Below are 21,353 nucleotides of genomic sequence, written 5' to 3' on the forward strand. Positions count from 1 at the left end.
GAAAATCATCCATTTACTAAGTGTATTGTAGGTACTATTTTGTAAAAGGGTTTTGGCTTGTCTAGACTTTTGCTATCAAACAACCCACTTGAAATATTTACTTAATTGAATATATAGTAAGTGATTCTTAGAGCGTTTTGAACTCCACACATAAGTAGAATCAAAACTTCCTTTTTTTCTGAGTTACCTCTGAGCTAGCAATTACCAGCAATTCTGTTTTCTCAAATTATCTCAGAATTAACAAACTTTGTGACTCTGTCTGAATCTCCTGGCTCGTATGCATGCTCTGCCATTCCAACTTCCCAGCTATATCAAGTTGTGGCCTTTTCTGGGACTACAAATCAAGGCTGTTTGAAAATGAAATGGAGAGAGTATGACTTACTCTAGTCCTTTTTTTTCTAGTATCAGATATAGATACTCACCAGAATTGTGTTGAGTCCAAGAAATATCCTCTGCCACGACAGTTGATCTGAAAAGCTGCAAAAACAACAAATGGGTTGTTATGTAGTCCAGATTATGTAAGAAGTATTTAAAGAGCATTGCAGGCAATGGAAATTCAGGCTAGGAGTCAAGACCTCTGAGCTGTGATTAAGGGATTTCTTTTAACTGTGTGACAGACTATAAAATCTCTGATTCTGGGCTTTCCTGGTGGCGCAGTGGCTGGGAGTCCGCCTGCTGATGCAGGGGACACGGGTTCGTGCCCCGGTCCAGGAAGATCCCACATGCCACAGGGCAGCTGGGCCCGTGGGCCATGGCCACTGAGCCTGCACGTCTGGAGCCTGTGCTCTGCAACGGGAGAGGCCGCAGCAGTGAGAGGCCCACGTACCGCAAAAAAAAAAAAAAATCTCTGATTCTGTTGGTATTACTTCCCTACCCACAAAGATGGTGTAAAAGTAAAGTGATAAATGTTTAAAATTCCATAAAATGAAACTAAAAGTAACTAATTAAAATGAAAATATGTAGCTATTATAGAACACAATAAATTGAAAAGAAGAAACATGCAACTTGAAAGTGCAATTGTTTTATGATTTGCTTTCTATTTCAAATCAGCTTTCAATATATACCTATTTAATGATACATTTTTTGGTTATTTATGGATAGGCAACACTAGCTGCAGTTATGACAGAGAAGTCTCCTTTTACCACACCAATTGGTCGAAAAGATGAAGCAGATCTTGCAAAATCAGCTTTGGCTATGGCAGATTCAGACCATCTGACGATCTACAATGCATATCTGGGGTAAATAAATAATCTGGGTTTTGTCAGTAGGTCAAACCTGAGGGTATTTATTTTTGACTTTTATTAAAAGGATACATTTAAGATTTAAATTTATTTTTAGTTACTGCATCTGTCAAGTTGAATTATTTTAAAGATTCACATTTTTATAATCCTAAAATTTACGAACAATGTACTCTGTATTATTATGTGTATATTACCTTGTATTTGAAGTTATTAATTTACTGTTATACATGAACAAAAAATATCTGTATTGTAGTTGAAATTCTTACATACAATTGGCTAGTTCCTAAAACTTCCTCTTTTGATATGATTATAATGTAATTAAAGCTTTGGTTAGTAATCTGAAAAAGAGTTTGGAAACATATTAAAATTTGGTCATTTTACTTATTTAGATGGAAGAAAGCACGGCAAGAAGGAGGCTATCGTTCTGAAATAGCATATTGCCGGAGGAACTTTCTTAATAGAACATCACTGTTAACCCTAGAGGTAAGTCTTAATGCAACTATCTTAATTCAGGGTCATATAGTCAATAGGATTAATTTGGAAAAAGAAATGCCTAGTATAGTGCTTGACACATAGTAAGGGTTTAATAATAAACATTAATAAACATTTGCTGAATTAATAAATTTGTGATTTTTTGTTTTGTTTATCCCAGCAGTTAACCTGTATTACACAGTGATTCAAAATAGTATGTAACAATCTTAATATATTCAGGAAATGATCAAAGATGCAACATGATTTCATAGATATAACAGTAGCTTGGGAATTAGGATAGTTGTCTATTCAGCAGCTCAGCTTGGGGAAGGTTAATTCTCAGTTTCTCATTTTAAAAAATGGAATTGAATTGGGGATATTCTATAGTTTTTCTCAACTCTGATAATCAGCTGTTATTTTTAATTATTATGGAAATTTTCAAACATACAAAATAGTATAGGGAACTCCTGGGTACTCATTTCCCACTTCCATAATTATCAACACGTGCTCAACCTTGTTTTACTTAATACTCCTGTTAATCCACTATCTGCCCTCTAGATTATTTTGAAGCAAATCCCAGGCGTCAGATTGTTATATATCTCTGAAGTATAGGACTATTTTTTTCTTTAACATTACCATGCCTTAAAAAATAATTCCTTAATATCATCAACTATACAATATTTAAATATCCCTGATTATCTCATAAATGTTTCTTTACAGCTAGTTCAAATCATGATCCACACAAGGTCCACACATTGTTTGATTGATATGTCTCGAGTTTAGTACAGCATTTAAAGGGAAATGGTGTTTAGTGCAGACATGCTATAAAAGTATTCATAACCTCTCACATAATTCCCATAACCTCTCACATAATTCCCCTATTCTATGCTCATATTTTAAAAGGTTAAAAAATATTTTTATTCCCATATAATTTGACCAGTTTTTGTGTGTGTGATTTAAAATAACTGCTGAACCTAGTACCTAAGCATCTATTAGGTGCTTAGTCAATATTTTTGAATTAATGAATAAAAACTAGATTATTAGATTAGCCTAACAGTGTACTTCTATAATGTCAGATATGCAGTAGACTTGAAGAATGCAAGAAAAAATAAATAAAAATAAAATAACTGCTGAGATGACAGCAGGGACTTTGCTAAGTGGAATAAATTTTGTCCTTCTTGAAGCAGAAAAAGGGATAAATTGAAGAAACAGATGCCTCTGGGCCAGCTGACTGGGGTTCAAGATATGGAGAGCTAATCAACACTGCTTTATCTCCACTCCACTTCCTCCCAACCTCCAAGTTGCCTCCCACCCCCCTTCCTTCTATGAGCCTTTTCTTCACCTCCCCTGGGCTGCAAGGTTTTCAGTCTCTTTACCAACCTTGTGGTGTGGCAGCAACTGTCTGGTTGGTCTTTCCTCTCCTGGACTTAAAGTCCCTTAAGTCCCAAACCAGAAGCCTAAAGTAAATTCTAAATGTACACTTCACCTTTTAATCACTTGTATCCTGTTTACTTTAAAATGCTTATCCTCCCTGTAGTATTTTAGTTGATTGGCACTACTAGAGGTAGAAAAAGATTATAGGCAACAAGTTTAGATTTTTGCCATTAATAAACTTTATCAGAGTTCTTTAGGAAATTAAAATGTTTCCCAGAGACAAATGAAGAAGGTTCTTGCAGTCTAGGATCAGAGTCCTCTGTAATTCTTCCTTAGTGTTCTCTATGTGACCATCCTTATTGAGTAAAAATGTTGAAAGGAGAGCTACTGTGGAAGTAAATAGACTGAATGAAAATGTGTTCAGGTACATTTTTATTGCTCTCACATTTTAGACATTCTTATTTTATGACATCTAAAGTCTTGGGAAGATAATCTATACAAAATCAGTTGATGTTACAGAATCAGATGACTCCATTTAATCCTTGACTTTCCAGTATCTTTTTTTTCCTCCCTAATGTAATTTGGGCTGTAGTTAACTGAAAATTTGGCATACTGTTAATTTTGTTTTAATTGACGTATGGTTGATTTACAACATAATATTCATTTTAGGTATACAGCATAGTGATTTGGTATTTTTGTAGTTTATACTCCATTAAAGGTTATTACACAATAATGACTATAACTCCCTGTGATGTACAATATATCCTAGTTGCTTGTTTATTTTGTACATACTAGTGTATATCTCTTAATTCCACATCTCTATTTTGCCCCTCCCCCTTTCCCTTCCTCCACTGGTAATCACTTGTTTGTTCTCTGTATCTGTGAGTCTCTTTCTGTTTTGCTGTATACATTTGTTTATTTTAGATTCCACAAGTAAGTGATATCATATAATATGTGTCTTTCTCTGTCTGCCTTATTTCACTAAGCATAATACTCTTTAGATCCATCCACACTGCTGCAAATGGCAGGATTTCATTTTTATTTTTACTAAAATTTTTATTTGAATTTTATTTTTTTAATACAGCAGGTTCTTATTAGTCATCTATTGTATACATATTAGTGTATATATGTCAACCCCAGTCTCCCAGTCCATTCTCCCCCGCCTCCACTTCCCCCCTTGGTGTCCATACTTTTGTTCTCTACATCTGTGTCTCTATTTCTGCCTTGCAAACTGGTTCATCTGTACCATTTTTCTAGATTCCACATATATGTGTTAATATACGATATTTTTCTCTCTGACTTACTTCACTCTGTATGACAGACGTCATATGTTAATATACGATACTTGTTTTTCTCTCTGACTTACTTCACTCTGTATGACAGACGTCCCTCCACGTCTCTACAAATGACCCAATTTCGTTCCTTTTTATGGCTGAATAATATTCCATTGTGTATATGTACCACATCTTCTTTATCCATTCGTCTGTCGATAGGCATTTAGGTTGCTTCCATGACCTGGCTATTGTAAATAGTGCTGCAATGAACATTGGGGTGCATGTGTCTTTCTGAATTACAGTTTTCTCCAGATACATGCCCAGTAGTGGGATTGCTGGGTCATATGATAATTCTATTTTTAGTTTTTTAAGGAACCTCCGTACTGTTCTTCATAGTAGCTGTATCAATCTACATTCCCACCAGCAGTGCAACAGGGTTCCCTTTTCTCCACACCCTCTCCAGCATTTGTTGTTTGTAGATTTTCTGATGATGGCCATTCTGACCAGTATGAGGTGATACCTCATTATAGTTTTGATTTGCATTTCTCTAATAATTAGTGATGTTGAGCAGCTTTTCATGTGCTTCTTGCCCATCTGTATGTCTTCTTTGGAGAAATGTCTGTTTAGGTCTTCTGCCCATTTTTGGATTGGGTTGTTTGTTTTTTCAATACTGAGCTGCATGAGCTGTTTATATATTTTGGAGGTTAACCCTTGGTCCATTGATTCGTTTGCAAATATTTTCTCCCATTCTGAGGGTTGTCTTTTCGTCTTTCGTCTAAAGTTTTATTATAATATTAGATATTTATGGAACTTGAGGAATAGTAATATATTAAGACATTTCTTCACAAGTTTTGGCTGGTGCTAAACTTGAAAATAAACTGATATATTAATAAAATGCATAATCTGAACAGTTTGCTAAACTAAAAATATTATTTATACAAAGACTAATGCACAAAAATATATACTTTTAAAAAAATCATTTATTTATTTTTGGCTGCATTGGGTCTTCGTTGCTGTGCACGGGCTTTCTCTAGTTGCAGCAAGTGGGGGCCCCTCTTTGTTGCAGTGTGTGGGCTTCTCATTGCGATGGCTTCTCTTGTTGCAGAGCACAGGCTCTAGGAGCGTGGGCTTCAGTAGTTGTGGCATGCAGGTTCAGTATTTGTGGCTCGCAGCTTTAGAGCACAGGCTCAGGAGTTGTGGTGTAACGAGCTTTATTGCTCTGCGGCATGTGGGATCTTCCTGGACCAGGGCTCGAACCTGTGTCCCCTGCATTGGCAGGTGGATTCTTAACCACTGTGCCACCAGGGAAGCCCAAGATATATACTTTATGCTGCTGGCTTTACTTAGTAATATGATGGACTAGGAAAATATTTAACAAATATTAATATTTATAATAAGGCTATAAGTGAAAAATTTTAGCATGCCAAATTTCCACAAAGGCGCTTTTTTTTTAATTGAGGTATAGTTGATTTACAGTATTAATAAGTTTCAGGTATATCACATAGTGATTCACAAATTTTAAAGATTATGGTTCATTTATAGTTATTATAAAATATTGGGTGTATTCCATGTGCTGGCAATATATCCTTGTAACTTACTTATTTTATACATAGTAGTTTGTACCTCTTAGTCCCCTATCCCTATCTTGCCCCTCCCTCCTTCCCTCTCCCCACTGGTAACCACTAGCTTGTTCTCTATGTCTGTGAGTCTATTTCTTTTGTGTTATATTCACTAGTTTTATTTTTTAGATTCCACATATAAGTGATAACATACAGTATTTGTCTTTCTCTGTCTGACATATTTCACTAAGCATAATGCCCTCCAGGTCCATCCAAGTTGTAGCAAATGGCAAAAATTCATTCTTTTTTTACGGTTGAGTAATATTCCATTGTATATACATACATCATCTTCTTTATCCATTCGTCTATTGATGGACATTTGGGTTTTTTCCATATCTTGGCTATTGTAAATGGTGCTGCTATGAACATTGCAGTTCATGTATCTTTTCGAGTTAGTGTTTTTGTTTTTTCCAAAAATATGCCCAGGAGTGAGATTGCTGGATCATGTCGTAATTCTCTTTTTAGCTTTTTGGCATCCTGTCAATTTTGATAGGAAACAGTAATATAAAATACAAGGTTGGTTGGCACCTTCTCTATTTTAATTATGATCTTGTCTCTTTTCAACAAACCAATCCAGGATGTAAAGCAGGAGTTAATAAAGTTGGTTAAGGCAGCAGGATTTTTATCATCTACAACTTCCAGTGGCTTGGAAGGAAACAGAGCCTCACAGACCCTTTCCTTCCAAGAAATTGCCCTTCTTAAAGCTGTACTTACTGCTGGACTGTATGACAATGTGGGGAAGATAATCTATACAAAATCAGTTGATGTTACAGAAAAATTGGCTTGCATTGTGGAGACAGCCCAAGGCAAAGCACAAGTACATCCATCCTCAGTAAATCGAGATTTGCAAACTTATGGATGGCTTTTATACCAGGAGAAGGTAAAGTACTCATTCTTAAATTCCAATACTCAGGGCATTATTCTAGAAATCAGTCATAAGAAATTAGGATGCCCAGCAGATATCGTATTTGGTTCTTAAATTGAGCTACTCATGTTTGTTTATATTTGAAATCAAGATGTACATGGTTTCTCAACAAAAACATATAACACGTCTTTTTTCCACATTTCCAAATAAGGGAGATATGAGATGGGATAGAACTATATATGATGTGGCGACAGTTTGAGTCACAGTGCAACCTAAGATAATTTAATAGCAAATACTTGTAGATTACAATTAAAACAGTCAACCTTTTGAATCATAGCTCATTAAATTAATAAAGATCCATAATTTCAAGCATTGGCTTGAATAACTCCCAGCATATCATCAAACTTAAATGTGTAAAACATAACAAATTCCTGACTAATGGCCGTTGCTGAACCTTGCTTTAGAAACCAGACACTGTGAACCTTAATCATAATTTTATTGTTGCATTAATTATTTAACAGCATTAGCATAAAATTGCTTGTTCATAGTCTCATTTATGTTCAAGGTATATAATTCAGCCTTACAATTAATGTTTAAAATCCTCTTAATAGTATAAATGCACAGATGGTGACTGCGATTATTATAAAATTGACAAATTATGCACATAAGAGAATGTAGACATGTAGCTTTATAAAACCTGATTTAAAATATATAGTAGCAAATTATAGAAAAATGCTTACATGAAACAGATAAATGAATTTTTTATATTTTTAGGCTTTAAAGTGTTTTTTTCCTCTCTGTTTTTATGCAGATACGGTATGCCCGAGTATATTTGAGGGAAACTACCCTAATAACCCCTTTTCCAGTGTTACTTTTTGGTGGTGACATAGAAGTTCAACACCGGGAACGTCTTCTCTCTGTTGATGGCTGGATCTATTTTCAGGTACATGCTACAACTGATCTTATTGATTATATTAAAATTTCTACTTCCAGTACCACTGAGGTATAGTTTTTTAAAAAATTTTATTGGAGTTTGCATAATTTCTTCCAATAATTTGACTTAAAATAGAAGACTTACTTATTTTATCTTGCCTATATGGTTTTAAATCTGTTTAATTTGAAAATCAAATTATATTGCTATTACAGATTTCATTTATTGTCAGTAATAATTATAATTTTCCATGTTTTGTATACTTCAGTAGTTGTTAACTTTACATGGATTATCCCTAATTTAATACCCTAACAGTCTTGTTAGACAATTTCTGTAGTTTCTTTCTATAGATAAGGCACTTAAGCTCAGTGAGAAGTTAAATAACTTACCTAGGTTACATGGATTGTTAATGGTAGAGCAAGGTTTAAACCTAGAACTATCTGATCCTCAAACTCATGCTGCTTCCGCTATATTGTGCCACCTATAAAGAGACACAGATTCATAGCTTAAATGCATATTTATCACATTCTTCATTCTTCTCTGGAAAAATTAGACCAACCAGCTACCAGCAGTAAGTTTATTTCTCTGTAACTCATCAACATTGACCAGTTTAAGCAAATCTAATACATTCTGCTGATATACCATGATAGCTGTTTGTCTAAGACTGGAGATGTAAATTTTAAAGGCAACTTAAAAAAATATGTGCAGTTCTCACAAAAGAGGCTGAGATGGTAGTAGAGTTCTATAACTGGATTGTGGTGATGGTTGCACAACTCTATAAATTAACTAAAAATCATTGGATTGTATACAATGAATTTTTTATGATCTATAAATTATACCTCAATAAAGCTTTTTTTAAAAAATTCCATTTTAAAAACTAGTAAGAGAAGAAAACAAACAATTGAAATAATGGTTTCTTTATTTTGGAAAGAGATATCAAATTTATGGGTACTTAATAAGGAAATTGAAGTTTATGTATCTTAGCTACAGGAAGTAATTTATTTATATTTTTCCCATAACGTTTTAAGGTCAAGATGTGCTAAAGCATATTGTAAGGTATACATGCTTACTTTGATTTTATTTAAACACATTCCCACTCCCTGGGATTAACATTGTTCAATTTGTCATCTCCTCTCAACAGGCACCTGTTAAGATAGCTGTCATTTTCAAGCAGCTAAGAATTCTCATTGATTCTGTTTTAAGAAAAAAGCTTGAAAATCCTAAGATGGCCCTTGAAAGTAAGTGTTTGATTATAATGTAGGTAGAAAACAGTATACTTTTAAACACTGGCATACACTATAGTTCATTGAGGCTTAAATTCCATGTGATTAAAAATTACTTTAATAAAATTTATTTTATGCTGAATTCCATCAGACACAGACAATTCTTCATTATTCACAATCTAGTTATCCTCTTAAGATTCTTCTGGTTTACTCCTTCCTCTTCTAAGCTTCACTTCTAAACTTCTGGCCATTTCACAGAAAAAGGATGATAAAACTGAGCATTTGTAATTTTGCTACTAGTTTACATACTAGTAAACTAGTGATACAGTTATTTTAAAAAATAAGAAAGAGGGACTTTCTCTGAGGTTCCCAGCATGTTTTCTCTACCATTCTCCCGAATGCAGAGCTGTTAGTCTGTATAAAATATGTACATTATCCTTCAACAGAAATCTGCAGTGGACACCTGAGTTGCCACTTAGTCTGGTATAGTGTTTCCCAAACTTGCCAAATAATCAGAATTATCCTGGCAGTTGTTAAAAATACAAAGTCCAAAGAGCTACTCCAGGCATACTGAATCTCCTCTGTGGGAGAGGCCGATGGCCATGTTATTATTTTGTAATCTCTTTTAATCTGTAACACTTCCCCTCTACTACCCTCCCCATTTTAAAATTTTTAGTAAACTAGGATATTTTTCTGGTAGAATTTCTGACATTTAGGATTTGGGTGGTTGCATCTTCATGCTTTGATTTAATGTGTTTCTCTGTTTCTTACATTTCCTATAAACTGGTAGTTATATCTAGAGATATAACTGATATAACTATATATATCTAGAGATATAACAGATATAATCTGATATTAGAATCAGATTTTCAGGAAAAGAATATTTTTTGGTTGGTGCTATATTCCTCTCATTGCATCACATCAGTTTGGTATTCCTGCTTTTAATGATGTTAAGAAATGATTTACTGTTCAATGTGATTATATTTAACAAGTATCCCAGTTAATTCTCTTAGTTAGGCAAGGTGGGGAGCTACTGGTCTAGTGCTACTGCCCTGAAGCCTCACACTCTGTGTTTATTTGCATAACTGAAGGTGAATGAATAAGCACTAAACTGTATTAGTTTTCCTATACTGCTGGAAACTTAGATCAGGTCTTGACATATTGAGAGATATGAGCTCTTTTCTTGAGGAAATTTGTGCACTACAACTCAGCCTTAGAAAAAATTACATTATATAAAGGACAGGTTGAACCTCAACTTTTAAATTAAGAAAAATGAATTTTAAAATGATTTCAGTGTTTCTCTTTGCCATAAAAGAGAAAGCTGAATTTGCCCTCTGATGAAGCATATATTTTTGACTTAGTGGGGAGGATAAGGTACATTAGTGTCCTCTTTCTGGACTTTATAATAATAAAAGTTGGGATATAACACCAAGCTGTTGAAAAAGAAATAACTGAAGTTGCTCTTGTACTTTCTTTTACTCTACTCTTCCTCAAACTAAAAATCATGGTTCTTTCTAGACCTGCCGTGTTCCCTTTGCAGCAGGTGACCTTTCCTTTCCTTTTTTTTTTTTTTTTTTTTTAATGCCACTGTAGCCTCTAGGAACCAGAGTGTCAGGCCATGGGCCCCGTTATCAAAATTCTCCATTGCAATCATTGAAACATAGACCATTCTTTTACTGAAGTATCTAATAAGATACAGAATTTCAGTCTTGGAGCCCTGATAATTACAACTATCCAGAGAGTAGTTAGGAAGTCACAATATCAGACCAACTGTTTAAAAGTGGAAGCAGCTGTTAAAACCTCTAGCAAATAATGTAGCCTCTATTGGTCTATTCATCAGATTCATTGGTGTTTGATTCTTTTGTTGTGTGGAGAGGTCTGTCACTTTTCCATTGACACCTCTCCAAGAACACTTCCCAGTTAAATTTCCTTGTTTCCTTTGGACTAAACATGGAGAAACAGATAAAGAGTTCCTTATTTCTTGCCCAAACTGTTGGAATCCTGACATGTTCTGAAGTTTATAGAAGAGTCAAAAAGCCTTTAGTATATTTGAGCCGGGTGAAAAAGTTAGGAAACTTCTGTCTTAAAAGAAGTTTTAAGGAAATAATTCCTTATAAAGGACCAACAGTTATATCACATCATCTCTTCAGGCCTTTGCCTACTTTTTATCAAAGTAGGTATAATACAACTATAATGATAATTAAAATAATATTTGTAGGGCAACAAATTATATTATAGAGGCATCTCTAGTTTTAGAGTGAATATTGCTGATGTTAATTCTGTATTCTAATTTTAAAGAATCTTTTAATGAAGTATATCTGTGGTTTACATGTGTATATATTGGAAAATTAGCCAGTGATGAATTTATTCATGGGAGTTTTTTCTCCTTCCATCCAGATGACAAGATTCTACAGATCATTACCGAATTGATAAAAACAGAATAATAATTGAAACTGAAATTCATGGTCAACTGCTTTAAAAATTAAGATGAAGACAAAGTCATGAAATTATGTGAAAATGGACCATCCCATTAAGTATTTCAGTACTTAAAATGTTGGTACTAGCCATAACGTAAAGGTGGTGGAAAAAAGCACATACTTTAAACGTGTAATTTTCTAATTTCTTTTTAATGATGATTATTCTCAATGCATTTGCCACTACATTTACAATAAATTCTTTGGTATCATCCATGTTGTATACATCATTATGTGCCTTATGGGCAAAGTCTGTGTCTATAGTATCTATAACTTTGTGTTGTGATTCTCTTTGTACCCACCTCATCCTCTCTATCAGTCCTTAATGTCTAGAGAGTTTAGACTTTCTTGACCCAGTGGAGAAAATGAGCTCTAAAAGCAGTTGTAATTGAATTTTCACAAAAAGGAACAACTTCACTTTTTTAATATTTGATACTCAAAGTCAAAACCTAATAAGGTATACACGATTAATAGATGCCACCTATATCAGTAACATTCACTAAGTACAAAGACATAGTACTGGAGGATAGGCAGCTATAGCTAATGCTACTGTCAACTCAGGGATGAGTAGCTTGCACCATTTTCCTCAGTCATAAGCTTTGATATCACTGCTCTTGAACCCTTTTTATACCCATAATTGGATTGATAAGGTCGGTAACTTTGAGATAGTAAAACATGCTTAGAAATTTTTTAGTGGTTTCATTTGTTTCACTTACTGAGGATCTTTGAAACTCCATCTTGATTATGTAGAGGAATTTTCCATCAAGATTGTTAAGGAACTTCAAATATATTTTTGTGTAAACCAAAGGCAGAAATTGTATCTGAAGGACAAAAGATTAGAATTGAGTAGGTACATAGTCTAATTGCTTGACTCTCATAGTAGGCATTTGATGAATATAGTTGACCCTTGAACAACACCGGGGTACCAACCCTCCATGTAGCTGAAAATCTGCCTGTAACTTTTGACTCCCCCAAAACTTAACTACTAACAGCCTACTGTTGGCCAGAAGTCTTACTGATAACATAAACAGCCAATTAACATACATTTTATATGTATTTGTATATCTAACATATATTTTATACATTCATGACATACCTAACTTTTTCTTATTTTTTTTTTGATATTTCTAGGCTACATGGTTCATCTGCAAATTTTTTTAATTGTTGCAAATCTTCAAAAAAACTTTCCAATACATTTATTGAAAGAAATCTCTATAAGTGAACCCACAATACAGTTCAAAACTGTGTTGTCCAAGGGTCAACTGTATTTGTTGATGAATGAATAAAAGAAGTGTAACTTTCACTTTACATGCAGATAAAAGTGAAAATATACTTGGTAGCAATCGCTAATTTTAGGTTTCTACTTGACAGCAAGGAGTCAAATGTGACTGTGGTTAGGAATCTCTGGCTAGTGCCATTAACAGAAATGGAAGTGTTAGGTGAAAGAGCTAGACTGGGTGCTGGAGGCAGTTCCACCTGTGACTGGCAGGGACAGAGAAATTGTGGAGTCCTGCTGGTGGAACTAATGTTGATAGATTACTTTGTGCAAGCTACTGCCCAGATGTTTTTTGTTTGCTGACTCATTTAATCTTCACATCAATCCTATTAGTTAAGTAATACATTATCCCCATTTTACAGATGAGGAAACTGAGGCATGAGGAAGTGAAATAACTGGTCCAAGATCACACTGATAGTAAGTGGCAGAAGCATTATGGCTCTGGAACCATTTACATTTCTGAAATGTAACCATTCCTTTGAAAATGTGAAACTGGCTCACATCAGGATTAGGATCATAGGGTTAGAGTCTTTCACACAGAGGTGATAGTTAACAATGTGGGAATGAAGATGATCACCAAAGGAGAGAGCAGATAGAAGATAAGTAAGGTTAAAATCTTGCAGAACTCCATACTTCCAAGTCCATTCACTCCTTTCCATCTCCTTAGCCATCACACAGACATCACCATCATCTTTCACCTATATCACTAATAATCTCCAAACTAGGCTCTCCCCTTCTTACCCCTCTCTAATCCATTCTCTCTACAACTGTAAGAATGATCTTTTGAAAAGATATCTGTTGCTTGGCTGAATAAACCCTTTGCTGGCCTCCCACTGCCCCTAAAGTATGAAGTTCTGAACATGCCTACAAAGCTCTAAGTGACCTGGACCTTGATACCCTCCAAACTCCTCTCCACTCTCCCTCTTCTCGCAGTGCTCCAGCCACACCGGACTCCTTTTGAATCCTAGAAGATGCCAAGTGCCTTTTTAATCATTTACATATGCTGTTCTCTGCTGTTCTGGTTCTTTACCAAACAGACTTTACCTGCCCCTTTGCTATCTCCACAGACCATCCTATGGACTTCCTCACTGACTACCCTTCTGAAGTATATCTCCCCTTTTAATCACTCTTACAACACAGTACTTTAATCAGAATGTACCATCTGCTTCTTGTCTTCTCCCACTAGACCATATGCTGCACCATGACTGTTTTCACTCACTGTTGTGTACCAGGCCCACTGCCTGGTACATCCAGGCATTCAACAACTGTCTGTGAAGATGAATGAGGTGTGAGGAGAGGCAGGGCAGGGCGTTCTTACCGAAGTAGAGGAAGGAAAGTTTCTGGAAGCAAGAGTATTGGCAACAGATGTTACAAACTAAGAAAAGACTTCCAGATCTCATAAATAGATCAAGCTTTTGAGAGCGGTTTGAATTAAGGGTGGCGAGGAAGGTCACTGTAAGAGGTCCCACAGCCACCTACACATTTGGTGGTTTGCTAGAAGGACTTGCAGGACTCAGAGGCTATCATTTATTGTAGAGAAAGATATACAACAGGATCATCAAGGGAAGGAGACACATCACATGGAGTCTGGAGGAATCTATGCATAGGCCTCCTACGTGTTGTGCAATGTCTCTGCCCAGAGAAGCCTGCTGGAGACTCGGGAGTCCAAGGATTTTATTGAGGGCTGGTTACAGGCACAAAGACCAAAATCATAACTATCAAAATTCCAGACACCCAGAAGGAAAGCAGGCATTCAGTGCCCCAAGCAGGCAAAAGTGTTATCTGAAAAGCAAGGAACTTTTCAAAAGCCAAATTCTCAGGCTCCAGCCAAGAGCCAACCCTGCAAGTAGGCCCTTCTAAAGACAGCAACCTCAGGCCTGCTATGTTAAAAACTCTTCCCTGCACAGTCACAAAGCATAATTTATTTAGGGAATGAATACAAACCAAAAGGTGGTGTACCAAGTAAAGAATACTCTTTACAGATGTGATGAAGAAACAGAGAACACATAAGAGACTGAAGAATGAGATATTTTAGGATAGGAAAGGCCCTCACTGATTTGCAGACAAAACAGAAATAACTAGCAGAGACTAAAGATAATATTAGCATTGGGGGGAGCCCAAGAAAGGACTAAAGAAGAATACAGGGAACAACTTGGAAAGGCTTTTTGGCTTTCCCCACCCAGCAATACTTAGTGACTTGAGGAGATAAGCCTCTAAAGTTAATAAAGGGCTTTTTTTGCATTCAAGTGACCTTGGGTTCTTAGAATGAAAGAGACTGTCTCATTGAAATGGTTGACCAAAATGCTTACATACAGGCAAATGGGTCCAGAAAAAAGGCCATGGACCAAGAAAACAGGGAGAGGCTGAAAGATTAGAGGTCAGGATCTAATCCCAAATTCATTGTAAGTGAAAAGTAAGGAAACTGATTAAGGAAGAGAATTTCATAATTGAAAATCTGAGATGCATGTTCCAACAATAAATAAACCCAAAGGGCTTCCCTGCTGGTGGAGAGGAAAATGGAGATAAGAAACACTGAAGGTAGGTCCAGAAGCAGGATAGCCAGCATGTTGGTTCATAAGTGTGGATTCAGGAAAAGGATGGAGAAGACCACGCCGGTTTCTGTGGTTATTGGGGAAAGTGGGAAGGTGCCCTGGAGCTTAATACACAGTGGCAAAAATAAAAATAAAAAATAAGGAGAGAGTCATATGAGAAAATGCATGCTCTTCAGGTTAGGGGTTGTTGAATCCTGGTGGTGGTACAGGAATATGCCCACCTCTTCTCACTGAATCAATCTTACCCACAAGACATTTTAAAATATAAGGAATAGTCTATATTGGGGAGGATTAGCCAGAAGGAAAGGAAATATTATGAATGGAAAGTAGATTTCCATTAAAATTTTTTAAATGGAGTATTATGTGATAAGCACTTAACTAAAAGCTTTATTATATTCTTGTTTAGTCCACAACAATCCTGAGGGGAGATGGATAATATATTTCCAATTTACAAATGAGGAAATTGACGCTAAGCAACTAAATTTTCCGAGGTCGCTCAGCTAATGAGGAAAAATGAAAAGACCATTCCAAAATAATCTGAGCAGTATACTGGTGTAAGGATAGACATATTAGATCTATGGAATAGAATTGAGAGTTCAAAAATGTGTTAACAAATACAAACTACTGTACATAAAATAGATAAGCATCAATGATTTACTGCATAGCACAGGGAACTATATCAATATCTTATAATAACCTATAACGGAAGATAATCTGAAAAATATATACAACTGAATCACTTTGTTGTACACCTGAAACTAACACAATATTGTAAATCAACTCTACTTCAAACAAAAAAAGAAAGAAGTAAACCCATCTGTCTGTGGACAGCTGATTTTCAACAAGTGTGCCAAGACTGTTCAGTGGGTAAAGAACAGTCTTCTCAACAAATGGTGCTGGGACAACTGGATATCCATATACAAAAGAATGAATCTGGACCCTTACCTCACACCACATACAAAAAGTTAACTAAAAGTAGATCATAGAGCTAAGTGTAAAAACTAAAAACATCTGTCATTTAAAGCACACCATCAAGAAAGTATTTAAATGACAACCCACAGAATGGGAGGAAATATTTGCAATCACATCTCTAATTAGGGACTTGTATTTAGAATATAGGAAGAACTCTTACAAGTCAGTAATGAAAAGACAATCCAATTAAAGAATGAGTCTTTTGGTGGTATAAGAAGAAGGCCTGGACAACCAGAACCGCTTTTCTGGATTGGTTCCATCGATGCTTTGTCCCTGAAGACAGGAAGTACCTTGCCAGTAAGGAACTGCCTTTTAAAGTTCTTTCGATATTGGACAATGCCCCCAGCCACCCAGAACTCCATGAGTTCAACACTGAAGGCGTCAAAGTGATCTACTTGCCCCCAAACATAACGTCTCTAATTCAGCCTCTATATCAGGATCATAAGGACCTTTAAGGCTAATTATACATGGTACTCTATGAAAAGGATTGTCACACTATGGAAGAGAACCCTGATAGAACATCAGGAAAGTCTGGAAGGATTACACCATTCAAGATGCCATCGTTGTTATAGAAAAAACTGTGAAAGCCATCAAGCCTGAAACAATATATTTCTGCTGGAGAAAACTGTGTCCAGATGTTGAGCATGACTGCACAGGATTTACTACATAGCCAGTCAAGGAAACCATGAAAGAGAGAGACTGTGGATATGACAGAAAAAGTGGAAGCTGAAGGGTTCAAGATATGGATCTTGGAGAGATTCAAGAGCTAACAGACACCACACCAGAAGAATTCACAGAAGACAACTTGATGGAGGTGAGTGCTTCTGAACCAGTGCCAGACAATTAGGAAGAAGATGTAAAAGAAGCAGTGTCAGAAAACAAATTGACATTAGACAATCTGGCAGAGGGTTCCAATTATTCAAAATTGCTTTTAACTCCTTTTATGACATGGGCCTTTCTGTGATACAGGCACTGAAACTAAAGCAAATGGTAGAAGAAAGATTGGTACCATATATTATAGAAACATTTTCAGAGAAATGAAAAAGCAAAAAAGTCAGAAATCATTATGTATTCTGTAAAGTTCACCAAGTGTGCCTGCCTCTCCCTCCTCCCCTTCCACCTCTTGTCACCCCTGAGACAGCAAGACCAACCCTTCCTCTCCCTCCTCCCCCTCAGCCTACTCAATGTGAAAATGACAAGGACCAAGACCTTTATGATGATCCACTTCTACTTAATGAACAGTAACTAATCATCATGTCATACAGCTAATAAGCTTATCTGTTGTGTATGTGTGTGTCTTCATGTGGAAATCTAATAACTGTACAGCAAGAACTGTATGAGACTTTTTTGTGACATCATCATCATCACCTAAGTATTCATCATGTATAACATCGTGTGCAAGACTAGTATTAAAGTGGATAGCCTACCCTTATATAGGCATAAGGTGAGTGATATTTAATATAAAATTAACAATGTGTTAGTTTTCTTACTGTGTATCAGCAAATTAGATAAGGGGGGGTATTTTTTAAGTAACAATGTTTCCAATGCTATATTACGAATATGACTGTAATACTGTATGCCATAAAAATTTTTAAACGATTCATTCATTAGTGTATAGGCTAGGCTATAGCAAAGCAATTGTATCAATTACACTAGGCTACCATTGAACTATCATATTGATGCTTCTTCATTATCAATGCATGAATCATTATACCTGTAAATAAATATGAATTTCCATTTCACATTATCTTTCCATTTTTGATATTTAGTGTTAGTAATATGTATAACATCTACAGTGTTTTGTATCATAATAGACAATATTGATGTAGGTACTGACAATTAATCTCATAAACAGAACAATGTAATTTTACAGTATCAATAAACACAGTACAGTACTATAAATCTATTTTTTCTTCTTTATGATTTTCTTAATAATATTTTCTATTCTCTAACTTATTTTATTGTAAGAATACAGCATATAATACATATAACACAAAATATGTGTTAATTGATTGTTTATGTTATCAGTAAAGCTTCTAGTCAACAGTAGGCTATTAGTAAAGTTTTGGGGGAGTCAAAAGTTATATGTGGATTTTCAGTGGTGCAGGGGGTAGGTGGATGGTTTGCGCCCCAACCCCTACATTGTTCAAGGGTCAATTGTATATTGCAAAATGCTCACCACAATAAGTCTTATTAACATTCATCACCACATACAGTTACAAAAATCTTTTTCTTTTTCTTTTCTTTTTTCTCTTTCTTTATTCCTTTTTTGTTCTTTCTTATGATGAGAACTTTTAAGATCTACAGGACTTTGTAGGCTCCAGTCAAGATGGCAGAATAGAAGGACGTGGAGCTCACCTTCTTCCACAAATACATCTACATCTGAAACAATTCTTACAGAATACCTACTGAAGGCTGGAAGAATATTTCAAACACCCAAAATCGCAAGAAAGATCTCCATATAACCAGGTGGATCTTGGACTGAGGACAAAATGGCAGAGTAGAAGGAACTGAGCTCACCTCCCCTCATGAAAGCACCAAAATCACAACTAACTGCTAAACAACCATCAACAACAAAAGACTGGAACGTACCAAAAAAAGATATTCTACTTCCAAAGACAAAGAGGAAGGAGGGGCACATTCGCAACACAAGCAAATCCCATACCTGCTGGATGGGTGACCCACAAACTGGAAAATGATTATATTGCAGAGGTTCCCCCACAGGAGTGAGAGTTTGGAGCCCCATGTCAGGCTCCCCAGTCTGGGGGTCTGGCATAGGGAAGAGGAGCCCCCAAAGCATTTGGCTTTGAAGGCCAGAGGGGCTTGATCATGGGAACTCCACAGGACTGGGGGAAACAGAAACTCCACTCTTAGATGGTACACACAAGGTCTTGTGAACACCAGGACGAGGGGAAAAAGCAGTGACTGCATAGAAACCTGTACCAGACCTACCTACTGGTCTTAGAGGGTCTCCTGGGTAGGGGGCGACTATGGATCATTGTGGGGACAAGGACACTGGTGGTGGTGGTACTGAGGAGTACTCATTGGCATGAGCTCTCCTGGAGGCAGCCATTTTGATGCCAAGACCTGATACACCCAACAGCCCGTAGGCCCCAGTCTGGGACGCCTCAGACCAAACAACCAACAGGGTGGGAAAACAGCCCCACCCATCAGCAGACAGCCTGCTTAAAGTCTTCCTGAGCCCAGAGCCACCTCTAAACACACCCGTTGAGCACTTCCCCGGTGGTCCAGTGGTTAACACTCCATGGTCCCAATGTAGGGGGCACAGGTTCGATCCCTGGTTGGAGGAGTTCCGCATGCTGCAAGGTGTAGCCAAAAAAATAAAACAAAAAACACCCCTTGACATGGGCCTGCCCACCAGAGGGACAAGACCCAGCTTTACCCACCAGTGAGCAGCACCAGTTCCTCCCACCAGGAGTCCTGCACAAGCCTCTTAGACCAGCCTCACCCACCAGGGGGAAGACACCAGAAGTAAGAGGAACTACAATCCTGCAGCCTGTGGGACAACAAACACAGAAAGTTAGACAAAATGAGATGGCAGAGGAATATGTTCCAGACAAAGGAATAAGATAAAACCACAAAAGAACAACTATGTGAAGTGGAGATAGGCAATCTATCTGAAAAAGAATGCAGAGTAATGGTAGTAAAGATGATTCAAGATCTTGGAAAAAGAATGGAGGCACAGACCAAGAAGATACAAGAAATGTTTAGCAAAGAGCTAGAAGACATAAAGAACAAACGGAGTTGAACAATACACTAACTGAAATGAAGAATACACCAGAAGTAATCGACAGCAGAATAAATGAGGCAGAAGAACGAATAAGTGAGCTGGAAGACAGAATGGTGGAATCCACTGCCACAAAACAAAGGAAAAAGAATGAAAACAAATGAGGACAGTCTAAGAAACCTCTGGGACAACACTAAATGCACCAATATTTACATTACAGGGGTCCCAGAAGGAGAAGAGAGAGACAAAGTGCCTAAGAAAATATTTAAAGAAATAATGGCTGAAAACTTCCCTAACATGGGAAAGGAAACAGTCACCCAAGGCCAGGAAGTGCAGAGTTCCATACAGGATAAACCCAAGGAGGAACATACCAAGACACATATTAATCAAACTGACAAAAATTAAACACAAAGAGAGAATATTAAAAGCAACAAGGGAAAAGCACCAAATAACATACAAGGGAATCCCCATAAGGTTATCTGATTTTTCAGCAGAAACTCTGCCAGCCAGAAGGGAGTAGCATGATATATTTAAAGTGATGAAAAGGAAAAAACCTACAACCAAGAATACTCTACCCAGCAAGGCTCTCATTCAGATTCGACAGAGAAATCAAAAGTTTTACAGACAAGCAAAAGCTAAGAGAATTCAGCACCACCAAACCATCTTTACAACAATCCTATAGGAATTTCTCTAGGTGGAAAAGAAAAGGCCACAACTAGAAATAAGAAAATTATGAATGGGAAAGCACCCAGTAAAGGCAAACATACATTAAAGGTAGGAAAACATCCACATACAAATATGATATCAAAACCAGCAATCATGAGGAGAATACAAATTCAGGATATTGGAAATGCATTTGAAATTAAGACACCAGCAACTTAAAACAATCTTGTATATATAAAGATGGATATATCAAAACCTCATGGTAACTGCAAACCAAAACTCTATCAAGACAATAGATATACACACAAAAAAGAAAAAGGAATCCAAAAACAACACTAAAGATAGTCATCAAATCACAAAAGAAGAGAACAAAAGAGGAAGGGAAGAAAAGATACGTACAATAACAAACCCAAAACAATCAACAAAATGGAAATAAGAACCTATATATTGGTAATTACATTAAGTGTAAATGGATTAAATGGTCCAACCAAAAGACATAAACTGGCTAAATGGATACAAAAACAAGACCCATATATATGCTGTCTACAATAGACCCACTTCAGATCTAGGGACACATACAGACTGAAAGGGAGGGGATGGAGAAAGGTATTCTATGCAAATGGAAAACAAAAGAAAGCTGAAGTAGCAATATTCATATCAGACAAAACAG

At 36.3% G+C, this 21,353-nt stretch overlaps 1 protein-coding gene across 3 annotated transcripts in view; it reads left to right on the plus strand.

Moving 5' to 3' along the window:
- Positions 1-11,686, plus strand: part of DHX29 (DExH-box helicase 29) — a 47,989-nt gene extending 36,303 nt beyond the window's left edge. For all 3 annotated transcript variants that reach the window (XM_004275143.4, XM_033437853.2, XM_033437854.2), the window contains 6 exons: positions 1,102-1,238; positions 1,631-1,724; positions 6,557-6,859; positions 7,656-7,787; positions 8,917-9,013; positions 11,396-11,686. In XM_004275143.4, coding sequence (XP_004275191.1) covers positions 1,102-1,238; positions 1,631-1,724; positions 6,557-6,859; positions 7,656-7,787; positions 8,917-9,013; positions 11,396-11,442 — 810 coding nt within the window. In that variant the 3' untranslated portion in view covers positions 11,443-11,686. The remainder of the gene's footprint in view (positions 1-1,101; positions 1,239-1,630; positions 1,725-6,556; positions 6,860-7,655; positions 7,788-8,916; positions 9,014-11,395) is intronic.
- The last annotated feature ends 9,667 nt before the right edge of the window (positions 11,687-21,353 follow it).

Source organism: Orcinus orca, chromosome 3, assembly GCF_937001465.1.
Source record: "Orcinus orca chromosome 3, mOrcOrc1.1, whole genome shotgun sequence".
Taxonomy (NCBI): Eukaryota; Metazoa; Chordata; class Mammalia; order Artiodactyla; family Delphinidae; genus Orcinus; species Orcinus orca.